The sequence below is a fragment of the Salmo salar genome, chromosome 01 (genome assembly GCF_965601325.2).
Source record: "Salmo salar chromosome 01, fSalSal1, whole genome shotgun sequence".
NCBI lineage: Eukaryota > Metazoa > Chordata > Actinopteri > Salmoniformes > Salmonidae > Salmo > Salmo salar.
Window position 1 is genome coordinate 55,888,971 of NC_138291.1, and position 24,122 is coordinate 55,913,092.

Here is a 24,122-nt window from a genome sequence, read left to right on the forward strand (position 1 = left end):
CACAGGTTCAATTGTATGTAATGTTTTCTGTCGTCTGTCATATGCAACTGCTGACTAACGTGATTATGCCTAATCCAATCCTGGGCCGTTCCTAGCTCGCTGTCGGTTGGGAGAGGGAGCGAAGTAAAGTCTCTCTCTCTAGGGAAGACTGACTCTACCTCTCCTCTGTCTATGAAGAACAGACCTGCAAAGCCCCATGGGATATACCCTATGGATAGAGGGGTAAAGCCAAAGTGACAGGTACTGCGAGTGATACTGCTCGGCTTTACGGGTAGTCACAGTTGGACGTGACGCTGAAATGCACCTGGATGAAAAGCTAATATTCAATTTGATCCTAAGCGTAGCGTGAGATGTAACATGAGATGTGCTAGGAACTCACCAGTCAGCCAGAGCCCATCGAGTCCTGATAAAGCCTTTTCTGGACCACTTGCACTGCAACATAGGGAGGATACACATGCAGACTGAACATTAGCATTGATAGCATGGGATTGGAATTTACTGCAGTGCACCAACAATCTCAACTGGCATACATAGCAAGTGTGGGCTATAACAACGCAAAGATAAACTCTCAGAAGAGAGTTTTTTTCATTTCAGTATGATTCTAATCATTACTATACAGCATATCCATTTTCTCTGTATTTACATATTTGTCCAACCTGAGCCTCATAATATATAACATAAGCCATTTAGCAGACACTTTGATCCTAAACGACGTACAGTCGTGCGTGCATACATTGTTTATGTATAGGTGGTCATGGGAATTTAGCCCACTATACCGTGGTTGCAAGTACCATGCTCTACCAACTGAGCTTCAGAGGACCAGCACTGTCATGACAATGGGAAAACAGTATCAACTTCCAAAGTGTTCTAGCGGCCTGACCTAAAGTCACCTGGTCAACCTCCTATAGCCTCAGCCCATAGTGCTACTAACTGAGTGAATTACCCGGACAGTAGTCCCAGCTCTCACACAGCATATGATTTACCATGAAGCTCGTTATTGAACGAGAGAAGAATTGACGCTGCAACCGTCCTAATTTTGAACACATAAATAATGAAATAATCCAGGGGCTTTCTGAGCGTCCTAATGGGGAGTTAACCGTGGTGATGAATAAACTAATTATGGCCCAGGTCACATAATTACAAATTGACTCATTTTATTTAAAAACTTAGATGCAAATTTAAAGGCCTGAGAGGTATTTGATTGCATCTCACATCCTTCAATCTGCATTAGTACAAGATTAACTGTATCAAATTGAATTACATTAGCATACTTGAATTAATCTATACCGCCTGGCAGAATGTATGGGCCCAATTACACCCCACTGTCCAATATTGTGTGTGCGTGCGCGCACGAGTGTGTTTGAGGTAAATCAAAATCGTTTTTCCATGAATGGATTGCACTCAAATATTTTTGTGATCATTTTAAAAAGACAAATAATATAACGAATAGTTTACACGACGTTGTCGTCGAAAATAAAATAGATGAGGAAGTACTTCTACCTTCAACAAAACAAACACAGATGTTTTAAGGATATTGATTCAGAAATCACATTGACATTTAGGTGGTAAGAAGAGGTTTTTATGCATCATATATTAACCCGACTTCCTGAGGGAGATTCATGTTTAGTGTATATATGTGACGTGTGATGTGTGACAACATTGTAATGACTTTAATAAAGAGAGGATGAGGAAAATGAGGAAGAGGAGGAAGAAGGAGAGGGTGGGCTCCAAACCTGCACTCTTAACTCGGCACGAAATACATTTCATCTAAAATGTCATTTAAAGAGCCATTAACTACAATCATAACATTTAAATCCATCACTTCCTGTCGTGCAACCTCAGATTGCCCCGTTTCCTCCTCATATGACTGATTGACCCTTGTCGCCTTGTTTGGTTATGGCACCACGCACGCACACACACGCCCCACGTCACGCTGCACGCATACCCCTCCATTCATCAACACACAGTGTTGTCACAAGGGCCTGGGAAATTCACAGACAGAGTGACAACCAACTGCCATGTACTCAATCAAATACAAGAGTGTAATGTCTGCCTAAATGCCTACAGTATGTGTTACAGGGCCAGGAAAACACCTGGGTCCTAGTGATTAAAATGTACATGCCCTATTGCTCTAGGTAAGACAAGTTGGGGGGGGGGTGACACAGGCTGAGGGTGAAGGCAGTAAAAGATTGAGGCTGACCTTCCATGGCCAGTGATGGGTCCCCAGACTGTGACAGTGATGAACGGCTGTAGAGTGGGTCAGCCATGACAGCCAGGCTCCCAGCCGATACGGGACGGAGATGCGAGTAGTGGAGAGCGGGCTATGGGGCCATCAAATGGATTCCCCGTTACAGGAAGCGGCACCATAAACTCCCCACTTGCGTCCATTGGAAGTTTTCAGTTCCACTATCAAATGTCACGCGTGTCACGGTGGCACACACACTCCCATCTCCCCAGTCCTTTTTTTTATTTATTTGTTGACCTTTCCTATATCTCAGCTGAGAACCCCCCCCCCCCAGACGGGGATCCCATCCAATAAGAAAGGGGGGTCTTTAGGACTAGGGTGAGTTTTACAGGACTGGAAAGATAAACAACGTGCTCGATTCCACCTTGTATAAACTTAGATCGGGTGCTGAATCCTCCTATATAGGACTGGACCAGAGTGTGTGTGTGGACATGTTTAACTACACTTGTGGGGACCAGAAGTCCCCACAAGGAAAAAAGCTTTTCGGGTTAGAATTAGTGTTAGAATTAAGGTTAGGGGTTAAAGGTAAGGGAAATTTTGTATGGGAATCAACTGTGTCCCCACAAGGTTAGTAAAACAAGACTGTGTGTGTGTGTGTACACTTGTGTGGTGGGATTGAGGAGGGGGGGGGGTCTCTGATTAAAATGTCCCAAACCAGTGTTGTGTAGAGGGTGAAGGGAAGGACAAGCCCTTTATAGAGACAGTGGAGACTGAGGGGAGGACGTACAGGGGCTTGGGAAAGGGATAGGTAGCCAATGGGACAAATCTAGCTGGATTTTCTAGCCCACCTATTTCTCTCAAAATGGATCCTAGCAACTAAGTCTTGGATTGTCTCTGGACCATGGACAGAAACAATACCACTTTCCCATTTAAAGGGACGGTGACTTGCCATGAAAACTGGAATTCCATGGCTGCCGCATAACCATAATATAAGTTTACCAAAGGCACTAAAAGGGTGTCTGACTGTAGTCTACAACCAATGCTTTTAAAAGCAGATGTGTGGTAGAGAACAAGAAATACAAATTATATGGACAATGATCACTTCCGTCCAATGGGAAGGGGACCCTAAGGTCTCGGTCGTGTACTTTCTTTATATAAGCAAATGACAAATCCTTATGATGGCATTTTTGGGGGTAAGCATACATACATACATACATACATACATACATACATACATACATACATACATACATACATACATACATACATACATACATACATACATACATACATACATACATACAAGCATACATGCATGCATACATACTTGGGCAAGTTGAAAGGTTTGATGATGACCCAAGAAATGACAGCTCGCCAAATCCATCACATCGATATTTCAAAAGAAATGTGCCTGTTATTTTGTCCAGTTCCTTCTTATTCAGCTTTTCAATTAATGTCCCCCCCCCTCTCCTTTCTCCTCCACTTGAAGCCATAACTCACCGTCTGGGGAGTATGAAGGCAGTGTGTTTTGCATACAGGGAGGGAGGGGTTGTGATTTCAGCAGACTCAACCTAAGGGACTTGGGGTCACAGTAGGGTCCTGTTCACCCCAATTGGAGACATGGAGGTCTACATGGGACAGCAAGGGAAGGTATGTGTGTGACACAAGGTCCGACACACCCACCCACACTGACCAACCCAAGACCAAGCCCCTCCTACCATGATGTCATCAGGCCCTCTAAGAGTGACAGTTTATTAATGGTGGACTGTAAAGGTAACGCTCAAGTGGAGAAAGAGAGGTGTTACGTCTCCGACGAGCCGCCTAAACTGTCTGCTGCATCACCTCTCTACGGGATGTAAAAAAATGTCAATCGTATAGATTCCAATGGAAGATAACGTGTCTTAACCCATGCTCTCTGTAACTCACATACTCTAAGCTCTTGGCGAGGCCTTTTTTCTTGTTTATCACGGTCCATGTGTGTATGCATGTCTTAGGATTTGGTTCCACAACACTCAGACCCAGAGCGGTACCCTGCAGAACCCAGTTGGAACCACATTGCGGGGTCTGTGGCGGTCCTTCTTGTCCCAGATCCCATGTTAATAGGATTCCTTAAGGCTGCAGATGGATGGCAAATCCAGGCGGTTTCATCTACTAAAAGACAGCATAAATCACCATGGAAGAAGCGGGGACGAGGCAGGGGTTATCGCGCGCCTGACTTACTCATGAGATCTCTGCATTAAACCATTAGTGAAATTAATTCATCTTTCATAAGAGGTTTGAGCAGTATTTGTGATCTATGATAACAACCAATTTCTCACTAGCCGGGCGGGGGGGACAAAAAAAAAAAATAGTCAGCCCTGATAGACTACACAAATCTGCTCTTTTTAAATTGGCTAACATTATCTGGAGTGCTGCTCTCGGAAGCATCATCCAAGATTCATAACCCAGCCGCGAAAGAGGAATAAAGAGGAATAAATCAGGGAGAAAACTTTTCTCTCCTACGTGCTCGCTTTTAGCGCCCCGCTCCCGGTTTTGTTTTGTTTTCCACTCGTCTTCGTAACTCACCGAACACCGCTTTCTTGTCATAATTGTAAACGACTTCACGCCTCAATCGACGTAATTGGTTTTAGATCATCTGCGAAAATGGCAAACTGGGGAACTCCAAGGTGGGGTGGAAGAGAAAGAGTGTGTGTGTGTGTATGAGAAAGAGACAGAAATTGGGAGACTGCGTCTGTGAAAGGCCGTATCCATCTCCTTTGCATATATTTGAGGAGGCGGCCGGTGGAGCGCGGTTGACAGATGAGCGAGGAGTATGGGGATGACACGCGGGCGGTCACGCTTTTTATTACTATATCAGCACAGCGCGACGGTACCTTATGATGTGGACCAAGCAGAGGAACCCACAGAACGAACAGACAGACACAGGCTGCATTACAAAGCGCGGCAAGCAACCAAATTAAAGCTTTTGCAATGCTGCCATCTCAATCTTTCACTGTTCAACTGAGCCTTGTAATAAATTAGCTTTTTGAGGCAACGTAAACTAAAGAAAAACAATTCTGAAACTGAAATAACTGTCTTTTGGGAAAATGCTAAATAATAAAGGAAAGTATTCCACAGAAAAACATAATACACTGCCATAAATGTGTAACAGTACCAATAGTTATATGTTTTACTTATTTTCTAAAACAGATACAGTTGAAGTCGGAACTTTACATACACCTTAGCCAAATACATTTAAACTCAAGTTTTTCACAATTCCTGACATTTAATCCTAGTAAAAATTCCCTGTCTTGGGTCAGTTATAAATCACACCTTTATTTTAAGAATGTGAAATGTCAGAATAATAGTAGATAGAATTATTTATTTCAGATTTTATTTATTTCATCACATCCCCAGTGGGTCAGAAATGTGCATAAACTCAATTAGTATTTGGTAATTTAAATAGTTTAACTTGGGTTAAACGTTTTGGGTAGCCTTCCACAAGCTTCCCACAATAAGTTGGGTGAATATTGGCCCATTCCTCCTGACAGAGTTGGTGTAACTGAGTCAGGTTTGTAGGCCTCCTTGCTCGCACACGCTTTTTCAGTTCTGCCCACATACTTTCTATAGGTTTGAGGTCAGGGCTTTGTGATGGCCACTCCAATACCTTGACTTTGTTGTCCTTAAGCCATTTTCCACAACTTCGGAAGTATGCTTGGGGTCATTCTCCATTTGGAAGACCCATTTGCGACCAAGCTTTAACTTCCTGACTGATGTCTTGAGATGTTGCTTCAATATATCCACATAATTATCCTACATCAAGATGCCATCTATTTTGTAGTGCACCAGTCCCTCCTGCAGCAAAACACCCCCACAACATGATGCTGCCACCCCCGTGCTTCACGGTTGGGATGGTGTTCTTTGGCTTGCAAGCCTCCCCCAAGCCTCGCCCTCCTCCAAACATAACGATGGTCATTATGGCCAAAAGTTCTATTTTTGTTTCATCAGACCAGAGGACATTTCTCCAAAATGTACGATCTTTGTCCCCATGTGCAGTTGCAAACCGTAAACTTTTTTTATGGCGGGTTTGGAGCAGTGGCTTCTTCCTTGCTGAGTGGCCTTTAAGGTTATGTCGATATATGACTCGTTTTACTGTGGAAATAGATACTTTTGTACCTGTTTCCTCCATCTTCACAAGGTCCTTTGCTGTTGTTCTGGGATTGTTTTGCACTTTTCGCACAAAAGAACGTTCATCTCTAGGAGACATAACGCATCTCCTTCCTGAGCGGTATGATGGCTGCGTGGTCCCATGGTGTTTATACTTGCGTACTATTGTTTGTACAGATGAACGTGGTACCTTCAGGCATTTGGAAATGACTCCCAAGGATGAACCAGACTTGTGGAGGTCTTGCCTGATTTCTTTAGATTTTCCCATGATGTCAAGCAAAGAGGCACAGACTTTTAAGGTAGGCCTTGAAATACATCCACTTGTACACCTCCAATTGATTCAAATGATGTCAATTAGCCTACCAGAAGCCTTTAAAGCCATGACATCATTTTCTGGAATTTTCCAAGCTGTTTAAAGGCACAGTCAACTTAGTGTATGTAAACTTCTGATCCACTGGAATTGTGATACAGTGAATTATAAGTGAAATAATCTGTCTGTAAACAATTGTTGGAAAAATTACTTGTGTCATGCACAAAGTAGATGTCCTAACCGACTTGCCAAAACTATAGTTTGTTAACAAGAAATTTGTGGAGTGGTTGAAAAATGAGTTAATGACTCCAACCTAAGTGTATGTAAACTTCCGACTTTAACTGTACCTAGTTTTGAAAATATTATGCAACATAAATTATTTCGATATGAAAAAATTTCTAAAACCAAGCGGCACAAAAAGTCCCAAAAATTGTGCATTGTGAAATTTACAAAGTAAATGTTTATGTTTTTTTAAGTATGAGCTATCACCAATATGTTTTCAGCTCTTGCAATACCTACTGCATTATGGGGACTAAATGCAACCACCTAAAATGTATTGTCAAGCTCCATGCTAAGTCATAAGTTATCTTTTTTTAAGATGGCGACGTCATGTCACATTGCTGTGTAGTGTCCATTACTGACAGCACTACTGTATATCAATCAAAGTCCCAGCACTTCAGGATGCAGTAGAGGCCGAGAGACAGTCCCACTCAGTCACTACAGCAGCAGTGAAATGATACACACCTCAGGGAAGTAGTCCTGAGGAAACTTCTCCTTCTCCAACATGGGTGTGCTCTCTAGTGTGTCTGAGTAGATCTCTTTCCCAACCACCTTCTTGAATTTCTTGGCTATGGGGAAGAACAAAGACAAAGAAAGCCAAAGAGGCCGTATTAATACAAGACACAAGACAAGCTAGTCGTTTAAGAGGCCATGATTCGCAGTCCAAACCTACTAATGTAGTTTAACCTACTAAGCAGTTCTGTAGATCTAGATCTAGTCAGGCGTGCATAAATCCAGGGCTTCATCAGGCTACTACTCCACCTGCTGGTTGTAAGTGGAAGTATCTATAGAGGTTCTCCTGCACAGATTCTCCACGCCTACCCAGTCTAAGATCAGGTTGTGTGTTGTACTTACACGGAGGCCTTAGACGAGGCGATCCAAATAGCGCCGGGATGGGCAACTTTGATGGGTGTGGGGGTACAAAACTGAACTCATCACGAGGGGCAGCAGTGGCTCGCGGGTCTGTGTACCCACATCCAAACACGCAGTCAGAGCCGGCACCAGACTTTTGGGGGCCCTAAGTTACATTTTGTTGGGGCAATTTGCTGTGGAAATTGCACCTTGTGTATTCTAAATATTTTAACTCAACAGGAAGTTGAGATATATTTCTGGAGGAGATTGGATCCTATGACTATGGGTATGGGTCATGGCCTCGGCGTAAGTACAAAACATAACCTGAACTGGGGTCAGAGCCTAAAAATGTCTTCCACAGTCACGTGACATCTGGAACCGTTTCCATGAAGAGTCTCAGAGTAGCAGGGCTGATCTAGGATCAGTTTTGACTAGATTATAATGAATGTACAGGGGGGACCTGATCAGCAATCCTACTCTGAGACGCTTAATGGATTAATATGGATCCTGGCAAATGTGGCATAGTTCTTTACCAAGGAAGCAGGTGAAACAATTGATGTTTGCTACAAAGTTAAAAATTTTATTCAGTCCAGTAACGTCTTGTACAGTGTGAATGAGCTCATTCTGAGCATATCCTAATCCCATGTAAGAGAAGCATGTTGTTTTCCAGGGGGTTTGACGGGTGAAGGTGAGGGTGTGTGTGCACGTATATGCCTGCTTATGTGTGTGTATCCATGTCCGCGTGCATGGGTGTGTCCTCTCGCCTTCCCCCCCCCTCGCCCCGTCCTTCACTGGGGGTGAGTGCATGGTGCTAATGCTGACTCTGGTGTAATGGGAACGACGTTGTGGCTCCACATCTATATCCCCTCTTTAATTAGCCTGGCCGCCGGGCCCCTGGCCCTCTGACACCCCGGGCTGATGAGAGCGCCGTAACTGTCCAATAACCTCTGTACACAATTACCGTGGAGCCCGAAATCTCATGAATTAAATCCTAATATTAATAAGCATTACCATTCTATCGCTCACTTTACATTATCTTCCCCAGTCAATGTCAACTGTACTGGTTTTGATGGAAGTGGTGATGGGTCGTGTAGGGTGTTATACGGAGGGGGGACTGTGAGAGAGCAGGAGTGGAGATTTCATTGGGGGGGGGGGGGGACTCACCTTTGAAATCAAACTGCTGGATGTTTTTCAATGATTCGTGAAGAAAGTAGCAACTTCCTAGTGCCTGGAAGAGAAAAAGAGAGGGTATGAGATTTGGGAGAATTGTTCACCCACCATTCAGTCAGAGATGATTGGAAAATAACGAACCACTAAATATTACTGCGCAATAGAAATAAAGATTGGTTCCAGGTAGTACGAAGCTACATTCATTTGTAGAGTTTTGATGTGGAGGGCAACAAGGTATACACTAACCATCCCAGGAAACCGATCACACCACTGTTTCCCCACAGCAGACATTGAATGAAATCTGTCAATGGAATATACAAGCAATATAAGTAGTGTGTTGTATACTACCAGTGTAGGGAACTATCAGTACAGTGCATTCAATACAGAGTCCTCAGACCCTACACTTGGTACAAGGCTTCCTGATGTGAAGAATAAATCATTCCAGTTGATCAAAGGACACATTCAGATGGACTTTGGAACAACCAAAGATCTACTTCAATAGGATTAAAATCGTAATTTCTGAAAGAACAATCAAATCACAAAGCTTCCCCAGTCTGTAGACAACCCAAACAAACTGACTGAGGGAAAATAAATAGAATGCAGGGGATTTGATGCAGTTCACAGTCCACTACACCATGACATGCTTTCTAGGGTGCCTTTTACTGTTCTCTTTACATCCAGGCAGTAGAGGAAAAGACTGCTCTTGGTCCTCTGGGTCTTTGAGATAGTGAGCCCTCAACCCTTGCTTGAGGGTTATTTGGTCATTGCTCCTGCTGCCTACAACCCTCCTTTCTCTTCCTACACTGCAGCACACAGAGCATAGAGAGGAAAAGAGCGGTTAGAAAGAGATATTAGGGAGAGAAGAAGGACAGAGGCTGAATGACAACACAAACGTGTGAGAGCGAGAGAGTGTATGTGTGTGTGTGTGTGTGAGAGAGAGCAACAGAGGGAGAAACTCCCAAAATACTGCAGTAGACCAGTTAAGTCATGTGCAGGTAGTGGACTGGGTAGTGGTGGGACAAGGAAGGGCGCATGAGATGCAAAGAGAGAGGGAAAGAGAGAGGCATACGTCTCCCTAGAGGGGAGAAGACGGACACCAGCGGGAGAGAGAGAGCGAGGATAGTCCGATTTTGTGCCGTTGTCCTTTGAGGCGCGGAGCAGACTCCCTCTCTGGCAGGGGGGAGAGTTTGGGGGCTCGCCGGGCCGGCCCTGCATTATTTATGAGCGCCGGGACATCTTGAGATTAAACATAGGCTGATTTGTCGAAAGCACAAACATGAGGTCCTGCCCATCTCCTTGACACGGAGGTTCATCCAACGGAAAACACTGTCGCACATTTAATTGACGAGAACAGTGGCTGGTGACCCAGACCCACCGCTGCGCACTGCTCCTTCCTTCCATCTTCCTCCCTCCTTTTTCTGAAGGACAGAAAAGTGAGGGATGGAGGAAAAGCGGGTGGACTCAAGGTCAACTTTCTCCACAGCAGCAGGACGGCTTCCATGACGGGCCCCCTATTTATTTGTCTTAGCTTTTCTTTATGCTATTTTTCACCTCAAACTGCCACTGAGTGAGAGAGGGGGACATGAGGGGGAGAAACTGTGCTAGATGTCAAAATGATACTAATGTTATTGTTTTTGTTGTTGCTGCTGCTTATTTTCTATTTGGTATCAATCCAGAATAAATAGGCTTGGGCGATATACCGTACACTGGAGTAATTCAAAATACAGACGGTCCGATTTTGAATACCGTTCCCCAAAAATATTTTTGTTTTATAACATTTTAGGGGGGTTGGTGTCACCCCCGTCTCGCGGGGGGTGCGTGCTATACCACTGCAAGTATAACTATAAGAAATCCAAGATGTGTCAAATCAATTATATCCAGCTAACAGGTCCAGCTATGTATTTGGTTTCCTAGCTTGCTAACTGTGGCTAGATGTCAAGATAAAGCTTCTTGGTTACAGCAGAGACATTCAATCCCCTCCTGGATGATCCCTGTACCTAAATTGTTTCGTGCGTCAACATATACATATATTTTTGAATAGCGGCCCTTGTGTGCACATGAGGTAATAGCGTATATCCCGGTATGGTACAGAAACGGTATTACCTGGATACCACACCACCCTAGTAATTAAGCTAAAATAGAAAAAGATTAGTCTAAAATATGACTTCCACTCAATTAAACTCAGTAAAATTCTTACCATTTCTAAACCACCTGATTTATGTTCAAATACGCAAACATTATGTAGGTCTAGCCTATAGTCAACAGAGAATCAAAATGGCTTGTTTACTGCACAGGTATGGGCCTAAGCAACATAATAACTCATAGACCAACTAGTTGCAGCCATGGGTTGCTGCACACTCATAAATGCTCAGTGGACATCGATTACTCCACAAAACTCAGCGAATGCGACCGTCCAAAATAGAATTGATATGATGACTTTAAACAAATAGCAATGAATCAAACTTCAAATAAATGATAAACAATTGTGCCTAAGTGGCTATCTGTGTAATCACGAAAAATCTACTTAACCTCTAGCCTAATAAATATTTATTTGGCATCAGGGTTCAAAACACCGACAGGCTGGTTTTATGCTCCCCCCAGCCTCAGGCACTCTTCATGAAGAACCTATTATTAGTGGGCTGCAATTAATCCATTTGTCTCTGGACATGACAGGCTCAAAATATTAATTAGAGACCGACTGTGCCGACAGGATGTGCTTATCTTTTACCAGTGGCTTTACAATGGCCTGTGTCAAGCGTACGTTTGTCACGTCCCACTTCATTGATTAGCTGCCAGATTCACTTGAAATAATTAAAAGTATATTTTACATATTTATAAACCCCACTGTCACGACCGCTACTTAATTTTCCATTAGTAAAATGTACTCTAAGTGTGACTGGCGAGGGCCAGGGGGAGCTAGGGGAAAAGAGTAATCGCCATAATTGTAGACAGAAAGACAATGACCTCTCCATAAAAGCCAGGTTTTACTGCCCAAACTGGCAATGCTATCTCTTATCGGGAGTCGTATAGGCCACACCGCTGTGAGCACACTTACACAATGGAAGTTGTATAGGTGTGTGTGTGTGTGTGTGTATATATATGTGTGTGCAGGGACATAATCAGGGTTTTAGTGCGGTCCGGAGGAGGGGGGGGTGGGGGGTTCATCTCCGAACCATATATTTTTTCAAAGTCGAAGCTCATTTACTGCATTTATATTCAATTAAAAAACTTTTATATACTTATTTGGATAACAGCAAAAATGACCCCAGCCATTATCACCTTGGCTGTAGGTTAATTCACCTCAGTCAATATACAAACACATAGCCTATTAAGACTCCAGTGGGCGATTGATATGAGATGAACAACCATCGATATAAACAAAAACATATGACATTTTATTATTTGTATTTTGATTGCATTTCAATGTAGGCCTATAGGGAAGATAGGCCATGTGGAAATGTTCATATTGAAACATACCTTTTTTCTAAGTTCCTAACGTGTTTGATAAGATTAGTACAAATTTTCTCAGGGGACCGCACATGGGGCCCAACCCCAAGTTTGGGAACCACTGTACTAGCCTCTCTCTCTGCTTTCTTTCATTCTCTCTCCCCTCTGCTTCCTCCTGCATACATTGCAGCCTACCTCAGCCTCACCACATCACTGTCTGTCTCAGTAGCCTGCTCTCTGTAAAACCAAGTTATTATGAGAACTTAGTAGTGAATGTTTTGCTATCCTTTTGAATATCCCTTTGAGCATGGTGAAGTTATTCCACTTTGAATGGTGTATCAATACACCCAGTCACTACAAAGAAACAGGTGTCCTTCCTAATCCAGTTGCCGGGGAGGAAGGAAACCACTCAGGGATTTCACAATGAGGCCAATGGTGACTTTAAAACAGTTACAGAGTTTAATGGCTGTGATAGGAGAAAACTTAAGATGGATAACATTGAAGTTACTCCACAATACTAACCTAATTGACAGAGTGAAAAGGAAAACCTGTACAGAATAAAATATCTCCAAAATATATATCCTGCTTGCAATAAGGCACAAAAGTAATGTGGCAAAGCAATTCACTTTTTATCCTGAATACAAAGGGTTATGTTTGGGGCAAATCCAATAAAAACACATTACTGAGTGGCACTCTCCATATTTTCAAGCATAGTGGTGGCTGCATCATGTTTATGGGTGTGATTGCAATCATTAAGGACTGGGGAGTATTTCAGAATATAAAAAAAGAGAATGCCAAGCTGTCATCAGGGCAAAGGGTGATTTGTTTAACACTTTTTTGGTTACTATAATGATTCCATATGTGTTATTTCATAGTTTTGATGTCTTCACTATTATTCTACAATGTAGAAAATAGTTACAAAAATAAAAAAAACCTGGAATGAGTTGGTGTGTATATACACTGCTCCAAAAAATAAAGGGAACACTTAAACAACAATGTAACTCCAAGTCAATCACACTTCTGTGAAATCAAACTGTCCACTTAGGAAGCAACACTGATTGACAATAAATTTCACATGCTGTTGTGCAAATGGAATAGACAACAGGTGGAAATTATAGGCAATTAGCAAGACACCCCCAATAAAGGAGTGGTTCTGCAGGTGGTAACCACATACCACTTCTCATTTCCTATGCTTCCTGGCTGATGTTTTGGTCACTTTTGAATGCTGGCAGTGCTTTCACTCTAGTGGTAGCATGAGACGGAGTCTACAACCCACACAAGTGGCTCAGGTAGTGCAGCTCATCCAGGATGGCACATCAATGCGAGCTGTGGCAAGAAGGTTTGCTGTGTCTGTCAGCGTAGTGTCCAGAAGACAGGCCAGTACATCAGGAGACGTGGAGGAGGCCGTAGGAGGGCAACAACCCAGCAGCATGACCGCTACCTCCCCTTTGTGCAAGGAGGAGCAGGAGGAGCACTGCCAGAGCCCTGCAAAATGACCTCCAGCAGGCCACAAATGTAGATGCGTCTGCTCAAACGGTCAGAAACAGACTCCATGGGGTTGGTATGAGGGCCCGACGTCCACAGGTGGGGGTTGTGCTTACAGCCCAACACCGTGCAGGGCGTTTGGCATTTGCCAGAGAACACCAAGATTGGCAAATTCGCCACTGGCGCCCTGTGCTCTTCACAGATGAAAGCAGGTTCACACTGAGGACATGTGACAGACGTGACAAGAGTCTGGAGATGCCGTGGAGAACGTTCTGCTGCCTGCAACATGTTCCAGCATGACCGGTTTGGCGGTGGGTCAGTCATGGTGTGGGGTGGCATTTCTTTGGGGGGGGCCGCACAGCCCTCCATGTGCTCGCCAGAGGTAGCCTGACTGCCATTAGGTACCGAGATGAGATCCTCAGACCCCTTGTGAGACCATATGCTGGTGCGGTTGGCCCTGGGTTCCTCCTAATGCAAGACAATGCTAGACCTCATGTGGCTGGAGTGTGTCAGCAGTTCCTGCAAGAGGAAGGCATTGATGCTATGGACTGGCCCGCCCGTTCCCCAGACCTGAATCCAATTGAGCACATCTGGGACATCATGTCTCGCTCCATCCACCAACGCCACGTTGCACCACAGACTGTCCAGGAGTTGGGCGGATGCTTTAGTCCAGGTCTGGGAGGAGATCCCTCAGGAGACCATCCGCTACCTCATCAGGAGCATGCCCAGGCGGTGTAGGGAGGTCATACAGTCACGTGGAGGCCACACACACTACTGAGCCTCATTTTGACTTGTTTTAAGGACATTACATCAAAGTTGGATCAGCCTGTAGTGTGGTTTTCCACTTTAATTTTGAGTGCGACTCCAAATCCAGACCTCCATGGGTTGATAAATTGGATTTCCATTGATTATTGTTGTGTGATTTTGTTGTCAGCACATTCAACTATGTAAAGAAAAAAGTATTTAATAAGATTATTTCATTCATTCAGATCTAGGATGTGTTATTTTAGTGTTCCCTTTATTTTTTTGAGCAGTGTATATACACACAGTACCAGTTAAATGTTTGAGTTGGTCTGAACTCTATAATATGAACTTGTCAGTATGGGTAGGTAATCCTTTCTAACACAGCTTTTTTGAAAGAGATCATGGAGTAGAAATGCACAAGTGTGGCTCTCCACATTCTGGAGGTCCGAGTTTTGAAATCAGTGGAATTAGAGTATGATAACTAAGGAGATGGAGAATATGATTGCAAATATGCAGACAGAGTCGAAAAGAGAACACACAGAAGGCTGTTGTATAAAACACCTTTCTCCGGATTACATCTTCAAACTAAGGGCAACCATGGCATCCGTGACAGAGGAAGAAGTGTCCATCCATGTATACAGGTAAGAGTATAGCTAGCAACATTTATAGATACACATTTCTAATTGTCAGAAAGTCATTTTAATTTGAAGTTAGTGTGCAGTTAGCTAGCTAGCTAAAGTTGTGTATGATCTGTGTAGTAATATTATTTGTATCTCAGAGCCATTTGCATTGCTAGCTATAGCCTAATTTTAGCTTGCTAACATTGAAGCTGGTTGGTTAACTACCTGCAGATTCATGCAGGGGTGTAAAGTTGAGTTGGGATTATGGTTCATTGTTTAGCTAGCTAGCTACATGTCTTAACAAAAGACTCCACTATGCAAGTAACTATTTCAATAGAATGTTCATGATGTCACTGCAACAACTGTCGATAGCCGTAGCTGGCAAATTCGCTTTGGCTATCTACTCCGATTTCAGAACACTCGTCTTAGTGTGCCAGAGCGTAGAATAACTGACACATTTACAAACGCTCAACACTCGAACATGGCCAGTGTCAGTAAATGGCAAAAAAGCGTAATACAGCACAGTTGCAGTCACCAATGCTCTGGATAACATACAAACAGCCTAACCAGATCTGCTAGGGCGAGTGAAATGGTCAGAGTGAGCTGTTCTCTCATTTGTGTTTGGAAGTAGCTTGCAAGCTAGCCAGTTAGCTTGGCTGCTGCTGTTAGGTCAGAACGCTCGGATCAACCCTACTTTTCGGGCAGAGCGAAGCGCTCTGAATTTACGAACGCCCAGAGCACACTCCGGCACTCAATATTACATTTCCGAACACACCCCGTGGTTTAAGCCAGACTTTAGTCTTGAAATCTTTGGTTGTTTAGTACATAGCCTCACATGTGATCCCTTAAAGAGATGAGTGGGGCTAAAGCTTTTAAGATGGTGTGAACGATGCTGAATGGGTGTATGCAAAGAAGAGCTCTCCAGAAGGTACCAAAAAAAATTCAAGAGCCATTTTATCAAAACTGAGGTTTATCAACTTTTAAATCAGAATTACTTTCCCATTGTTCCTCAACTGTAGTGTATGATACACAATTTTCTCTCGGAGTCTCTACTTTTATCCAATGTAAAAAAAGTTTGCTACATAAGACTAAATCGAGCCGGTCGGTCACATATGTAGTCATGGCTGTGAGAGAGTGCGAGAGTGAGAGAGAGAGAGATGATATTTCCAAAAACCCCAGTAGATAGGGGCTGGAGAGTTGAGAGATCCAGAAGCCTGCATAGTCTGTTTCACTGAGTGCTATATCGATACTCTGCTGCAGAAATTAGTTATAGTAGATGAAAAGAAGTACAGAATCAGTGACCTCTAATGGATTTTCTGCATTTAATGTGAAAAATGAGCCATAAAGCAAACATAAAAGTAATAATTTCTCCATTCCGCCCTGAGGAGCACAGTCTGTCCCAAGAGAGTAGCCTCAACACACTCCCGTGTCACTGTGCACTTCTGGGGGGCAAATAGCATACTATCCTCAAGCCACCAGCGATGCAATGCACTGAATATCCTGATGAGCATTTTGAGACTGTGACAGAGACACACACAACTATTTTAGGAGCCCGTTATAAAGTAAGACGGATAAGGAGAGTTCCAAACAGGGACAGCATGGAAAGTGCTCACTACCGTCAGAGGGACCAGTGTTATCTATGGCAGTGGATGGCTGTAGTGTACCTGCTCTGGGAGCAAAGGATGGCTTATCTCCATGGGGTTTCTATTAGATTTTATTTTTCCGGTCTAAAATATTGTGCCCTCTCGGTCCAGGCAGGGCCAAATGAAATGTGGAAATGGGCTGTTCAGCTTTCCCAACAGCAGCTGTGTCAGTCTCCTCGCAAATAAATCCCTGGAGTCCCTTCATCTGTCAAGTCACGTGAATCCCCACACACACACACACACACACACACACACACACACACACACACACACACACACACAATATACAGTTGAAGTCGGAAGTTTACATACACCTTAGCCAAATACATTTAAACTCAGTTTTCACAATTCCTAACATTTAATCCTAGTAAAAATTCCCTGTCTTAGGTCAGTTAGGATCACCACTTTATTATAAGAATGTGATATTTCAGATTAATAGTAGAGAGAATGATTTATTTCAGTTTTCATCACATTCCCAGTGGGTCAGAAACTTACATACACTCAATTAGTATTCGGTAGCATTGCCTTTAAATTGTTTAGCAGCCTGGGTCAAACGTTTCAGGTAGCCTTCCACAAGCTTCCCACAAAAAGATGGGTGAATTTTGGCCCATTCCTCCTGATAGAGTTGGTGTAACTGAGTCAGGTTTGTAGGCCTCCTTGCTCGCACACACTTTTTCAGTTCTGCCCACAAATTGTCTATAGGATTGAGGTCAGGGCTTTATGATGGCCATTCCAATACCTTGACTTTGTTGTCCTTAAGCCATTTTGCCACAACTTTGGAAGTATGCTTGGGGTCATTGTCCATTTGGAAGACCCGATTGCGACCAAGATTTAACTTCTTGACTGATGTCTTGAGATGTTGCTTCAACATATGCACACAATTTTCCTTCCTCATGATGCAGATCTATTTTGTGAAGTGCACCAGTCCCTACTGCAGCAAAGCACCCCCACAACATGATGCTGCCACCCCTGTGCTTCACAGTTGGGATGGTGTTCTTCGGCTTGCAAGCCTCACCCTTTTTCCTCCAAACATAACGATGGTCATTATGGCCAAATAGTTCTATTTTTATTTCATCAGACAAGACGACATTTCTCCAAAATGTACGGACTTTGTCCCCATTTGCAGTTGCAAACCGTAGTCTGGCTTTTTTATGGCGGTTTTGGAGCAGTCCCTTCTTCCTTGCTGAGCGGCCTTTCAGGTTATGTCGATATAGGACTCGTTTTACTGTGGATATAGATACTTTTGTATCTGTTTCCTCCAGCATCTTCACAAGGTCCTTTGCTGTTGTTCTGGGATTGATTTGCACTTTTCGCACCAAAGTGCGTTCATCTCTAGGAGACAGAACGTGTCTCCTTCCTGACCGGTATGACGGCTGCGTGGTCCCATGGTGTTATACTTGCGTACTATTGTTTGTACAGATGAACGTGGTACTTTCAGGCATTTGGAAATTGCTCCCAAGGATGAACCAGTCTTGTGAAGGTCAAAAAAAAAAAAATTCTGAGGTCTTGGCTGATTTCTTTTGATTTTCCCATGATGCCAAGCAAAGAGGCACTGAGTTTGAAGGTAGGCCTTGAAATACATCCACAGGTACACCTCCAACTGACTCAAATGATGTCAATTAGCCTATCAGAAGCTTCTAAAGCCATGACATAATTTTCTGGAATTTTCCAAGCTGTTTAAAGGCACAGTCAACTCAGTGTATGTAAACTTCTGACGCACTGGAATTGTGATACAGTGAATTATAAGTGAAATAACTCTGTTAACAATTGTTGGAAAAATGACTTGTGTCATGCACAAAGTAGATGTCCTAACCGACTTGACAAAACTATATTTTGATAACAAGAAATTTGTGGACTGGTTGAAAAATGAGTTTTAATGACTCCAACCTAATATTAATGTAAACTTCCGACTTCAACTGTAGCTTACGCACATACATATGCACGCACAACGACAACACGCACACAGAGTCTTTAGATGTAAAAGGTCAGTGATATATGCTGTCATGATGGAACGGTGTTGCCATGCATCAAAAGCACAGGCAAGCCACAGTCCCTCATACGCTTGGTGCCTGAACATGGATACTGACTAATCTAATGGGTACACAATTCACTCATTGGTTGCCATGCAGACAGTCTTCAACCAACCTCACACTACGTTATCCAACACCAAAGATACTGTAAATCAAACAAGATTGCACCACAACGATAGTTACTCAATGCATCATGTCCATAATGAACACTTAGCGTCGCATTTTACACGTAAGTCCTACTTTGAACAAGCAATACATTCTATGGCGTTACTTCAACGGTTATCCCGACCAGACAGGGCGCAATGAGAGAGCTAGACCACTTGATATTCAAGGACCAGGCTTACTTGTGCGCCTTGTGTGAGGGGAAGCGCTGCACAAATCTCCAATACTGCACCAACAAGCTGTTTGTCATCCTCTGCAATGAAAACACCCCGGGCAGTAGAAAGCGTCAATAGAGAAGGCTTGCTTTTCAGCAGAGAAATACAGATCCGAGACCGCTTTAGTACTTTTACCCACCCCCCACCCCCCACCCGGCGCTGCCATACGTGTTTGCGAAGCACCACTCACAGTCCAATTGATTGAGTATTCAGAGTATTGAGCCACAGTGTCTATTATTCATCGTCTGGTGGAAGGCCTGACTGGATACACAGACAAAACTCTCATTAAAAGTTATTCTGTCACTTCCTCTTATTTGAAAAACAGGCTGAATGTTTAGCCATCGATCATTTCCGCAAAGGAGCCCTTGTCAATGGGGGGGGGGGGGGGGGGGGGGAGCGTTTAGAAGACGGTGGTGCCATAGGTATTTGGCCCGTGATGCGTACACACATCTCACAGGGGGATCTTGCAAAGAAATACAAGGGTGCCATTCTTATAAGGCAATGCATTGTTCTTAGGATTCATCCATCTTTATTTATCCAGCTAAGTCAATGAGAATAGACGATCTTTCTTGAAATGCCCACAAACTGCTTTTTCTTAGGTCACACTTTTATATTCCATAGGGCCAGAGATATTCCATCTTTTAGCAGAGTAGCAACCAAAGTAACTACCTTCTTAAGTACGTTTGTGGAAAATAGAATTAACAACGGTATGGAATTACAAGTACTAACACACCTATTTTACAGCAATGACATAAGTTAACACTATAAGGGGGTAAGGGATCTTCAACATTCCAGGGATAAGTGAGCAGAAAAATGGGGAAAGTGTTGATTGTTTGAGCCTATAATTGCTTTAAAATTGTCTACAAAACCATAACACTGATCCTGGACCTGAAACGGTCTGTCTATAAAGCTGGCAGAAACGGTCTGTCTCAGAGAGTCTAGACCCCTATGCTTTGAAGGGAACTGAGCTGGGTAACTTCTAGAAAGCAGAAAGCAGCTCCTGCTCATTATTCTAAGATCCAACCTGGAAATTGGAGTGACATGCACACATGATTGATCTCCAAATCCACTGATTTTATTTTCTTTTGGAGAAAATATTATGGATGGTCTAAACAAGGATGTAATTGGCCAAACCCACAGCAGCGGCCTGACCTGCCAACAATCAGGCCCCGATCCCAAGGTTGGCTGCCTCCCTAGGAAATATTGTGCATTCATTTCATTTAGTCTCCCCTCCAACATCCAATGGTTGAAGTTAATTAAATTGCTTGTCCATTGTGTTCATCCACTTACAAAGTTAATGATATTGTGCCTGGGAATTAAAGAGCATTTTATAAAACGCACGGGATAGGAGCTGGCAGGCACTACATTGGCCAGTTGAACCTTGTCAGTCCTCAGGCTGGTGGACCCTCTAATTAGCGCTGAAATGGATGCTTCCATCTGCCAATTTCCTGCCACGCTCATCAGTCGTAGCAGTCGCTCCCCTAACCTGCCCGCCGGAGGGCTCTAAAGCAATAAAACCATCACGGCAATGACGTTCAACAAAAAACAAGAAACCAGAATATGTTGTCTATACCTAATATGATTCAGACTTTAAAAGAGGCCTTCTAATGCCTTGGGATTTTGCTCTGTATAATATCATTCAGGTGATATAGATTGAAGAGTTGAATAACTTCATTAAAAAGGTTCGATATAGAGTACATAATAGCAGGTTCCATTTCCAAAGGAGGTTCTTTTAATACATTTTCATTTGGTGAAATAAAGAAGAATTCACAGTGATCTAAAGATATACTTGAAACTTGATACACCATCTTAACTTGATCACTCTGTTGTCAGAGATAATTAGGAAATGCAAACTTCTAGTGTATTCGAGGGTTAAAAAGGCTTCTAAAGTGTTTAATTTCCACTTAAAATGTCAGACTTGATCTGCCCCAAACGAAAAATATATCAACCCCTACAATAATACCTGGGATAGGATTAAGTAATCCTTCTATCCCCCCACAAAAAAGATATAGATGTACTATTGTAAAGTGGTTGTTCCACTGGATATCATAAGGTGAATGCACCAATTTGTAAGTCGCTCTGGATAAGAGCGTCTGCTAAATGACGTAAATGTAATAATGTCCATTAATTATAATCCACATAATAATTCACATGACCTCTTACTGCAGGATTATTTTCCCTGCTGTGAGAAAATGTTCAAATTAAGATAGTACATCTGTAGCTATTTTGATGATTTTACATTTTCTATGAAACCCCTTGCTGTATCCTTGAACCCAAGGCATACCAAGGTATTCAAGGTACCTATAACACAAATACCAATTAGAATATTAGATCTCCAAATTGCACTCAATAAATTGGTTTTAGAAGAAGCCCAATTTTCAGTGCAGGAGCAGAAGCCCGTTAAAAAGGAACGAATGATTCATGTTTGTACATTCCAACTGCATATTTGCTAATACTGTGCTGCAACTTCAGCACATTTTAACGAGGGTGTAAAATCAGGACATCAAAGCAAATGAAAATTACACCTGTGGTGCCTGTTATGCCGCTGACCTGCTTAATGGTTGTGGAGTGTGCAAGCCAAGCTCAATGGCAGATGGAAACATTTGGGTGAGCTACTTATTAAAAAATGTTAAAATACGACATGATCAAGTTCTAAACTGCTATGTTAAGGTGCAAATCACTTTAGTCTTACAATTGCAGTTCTTGTTTGTATTTTAGCATCTAAATACACAAAGCATGTGTAAGTGATCAAGCTGGCTTGAGTTATTCACCTCAAATTAAAAGGGCTGGCTAAGAATTTGTAGCGCCTGGCAATGTGGCTTGTTTTGGAGTGGGGCCGCGAACAGCCAGTAACGGTGCAGTACTTTTCGCATCATACTGTCTGGGATTAAAATGTTGGGAACTAAACTTAATGTTGAGGATATGTGGGACCTTTAAAATAATTTTACCTGGCCATGAAGTAGCTCAGAGTGCTATAAAAAGGTTTGCTAAGACCAGACAACTCCTTAGCAGTTGTACCACTCGCTAGAATGTGAACACAACATCATTCATGACACGACAGAGCACAGTATATACTAATTAAGAAGATCGCATAACCTATATAGCTATATGACAACAGGATGCAACACTAATTTGGTGACAAACTGAATAGCATAGTAACTCAGACAGCATGACATGGCTTCGAGGAAATTGCTCGATATCTGTTGCCCAGACGAGGTCAAAGTCCTAGTTTCTAACTGCAGCAGACAGGCATCTGTACGGCGACATGAAAGGACATCTTTCTCCGAAATCTAATCTTCCTTTGAAACCCATCTTCAAATAAACCGGTGATTTAAAAGGCCAGCGTGGTGAATAACCACTTTCTTTAAGTAAATATGCGGTTACGGGGCTAACGAGATTATATCTTTTTTTAAGATACGCAGATGATGAATATTATCTGCATTATTAGATTGGCCTAAAAAAGGTTGAACAATGGAGGCATCCATTAGTAATTAATATGACATTACCTCCCCTCTCTTTTGTTCGGCCCCATGCATGGCTGCCAAGGCCATTATTCAATAGTTATGGAAGCTGGAGATGAAATGCCTTTAATATACTTATTCTCATTAATGTAAATCATATTTTGCTATGGATGTCCAATAATCAAAAATAATATTTCAACTTGTAATTTTTTCTCATCAGAAAGTAGTCCCATTAGGGGTGGGGGGGTGGTTAGACACTCATGCAAATGCAAGGTCTTTGAGCCTATTGATTTTCCCTCAGCTTTGGAAGAAGGCCGCTAATGTTGTCACGGACTGTTAATCAATCTAGATTGTTATCTGATTTAATATCTAGCCTTTTCCTATTGGTTCATTTGTGATATTCCTAACTGGATTAGGATCATACAGGCAGAGAAGGGAACAAATCTCATTTTAAGTGTGTTCAACAGAGGCTGGAAGTTTGCAATGACTTAGCTATGTTGCACTTGCACTTTTTAACGATGTGTAGGTTAATTCACGTCCACATCACCATGCCAGAGCAACCACTGACAGTGGCAGCTCTCCATGTCAATAGTAATCAGTGACGTGATGGCAGGTCAGTCAGTCAGATAGCACGGGGCCATAGGCAGTAACTTTGATTTTTGTCCCTGTCCCATGCTGCCAGTGGCTACAGGATGTGGCCTTGCATTGACGAAGTGGCCTCCTTGGCTGTCCAATGAGATACAGCTTTATTGCCAGGGCCCACAATTAAATATATTAGTTTGGGGCATCTTTGCGGAATCCGTCAGTCAGCTCCGAGAGGGATTTATCAGAACGTACTCCATATCTCTGCATCAACAACCTTTCCTACTCCTTCCATAGGGACACAACTCTTCATAAACCATTCATAATGGTGGTTGAGGGTGACACGTCAAAGGGACAATTCATGGACTTTAAATATGGTGGCCGTGTGCGTCAACTCCTTGGACATGAGGTCTTGTCCCTCTCTGAGCCAGGACAGCTGAGGGACATAAACGTTGGAGGACAGGTTTCAGTTTTGAGGGCAGAGACAAAAATTATTTCTCAGGGCAAAAAATAAGCAGCTTTCTCCTTGGTACTGGCAGAGGCGTTCTCAGAGCACAAACAGTGAGCACAGGACCGTGAAGCTTTAGAGGAGCCAGCAAAACACGCAGTCGGTTGGCTCGGCTAAGACCCGGTCTGGTCCCTCTTTGTGGCCTCTTTGTCTTTATGTAAAAAACCAATGCTTGCCGATGATGTGTTATGTAAAATTCCCGGGGCTTTATTTAAATGGTTGGATATCCTCCATGCTAGCTTAGTTATACTCCAGTGCATCGACTCAAGAGCACATGGCCGCA

At 42.9% G+C, this 24,122-nt stretch overlaps 1 protein-coding gene across 2 annotated transcripts in view; it reads right to left on the reverse strand.

Moving 5' to 3' along the window:
• inpp5a (inositol polyphosphate-5-phosphatase A) overlaps window positions 1-24,122 on the reverse strand; it is a 200,466-nt gene that overhangs the window by 65,185 nt on the left and 111,159 nt on the right. For both annotated transcript variants that reach the window (XM_014200229.3, XM_014200220.3), the window contains exons 5-7: window positions 8,937-9,000; window positions 7,386-7,489; window positions 380-432 (exon numbers count right to left, since the gene is read on the reverse strand). In XM_014200229.3, coding sequence (XP_014055704.1) covers window positions 380-432; window positions 7,386-7,489; window positions 8,937-9,000 — 221 coding nt within the window. The remainder of the gene's footprint in view (window positions 1-379; window positions 433-7,385; window positions 7,490-8,936; window positions 9,001-24,122) is intronic.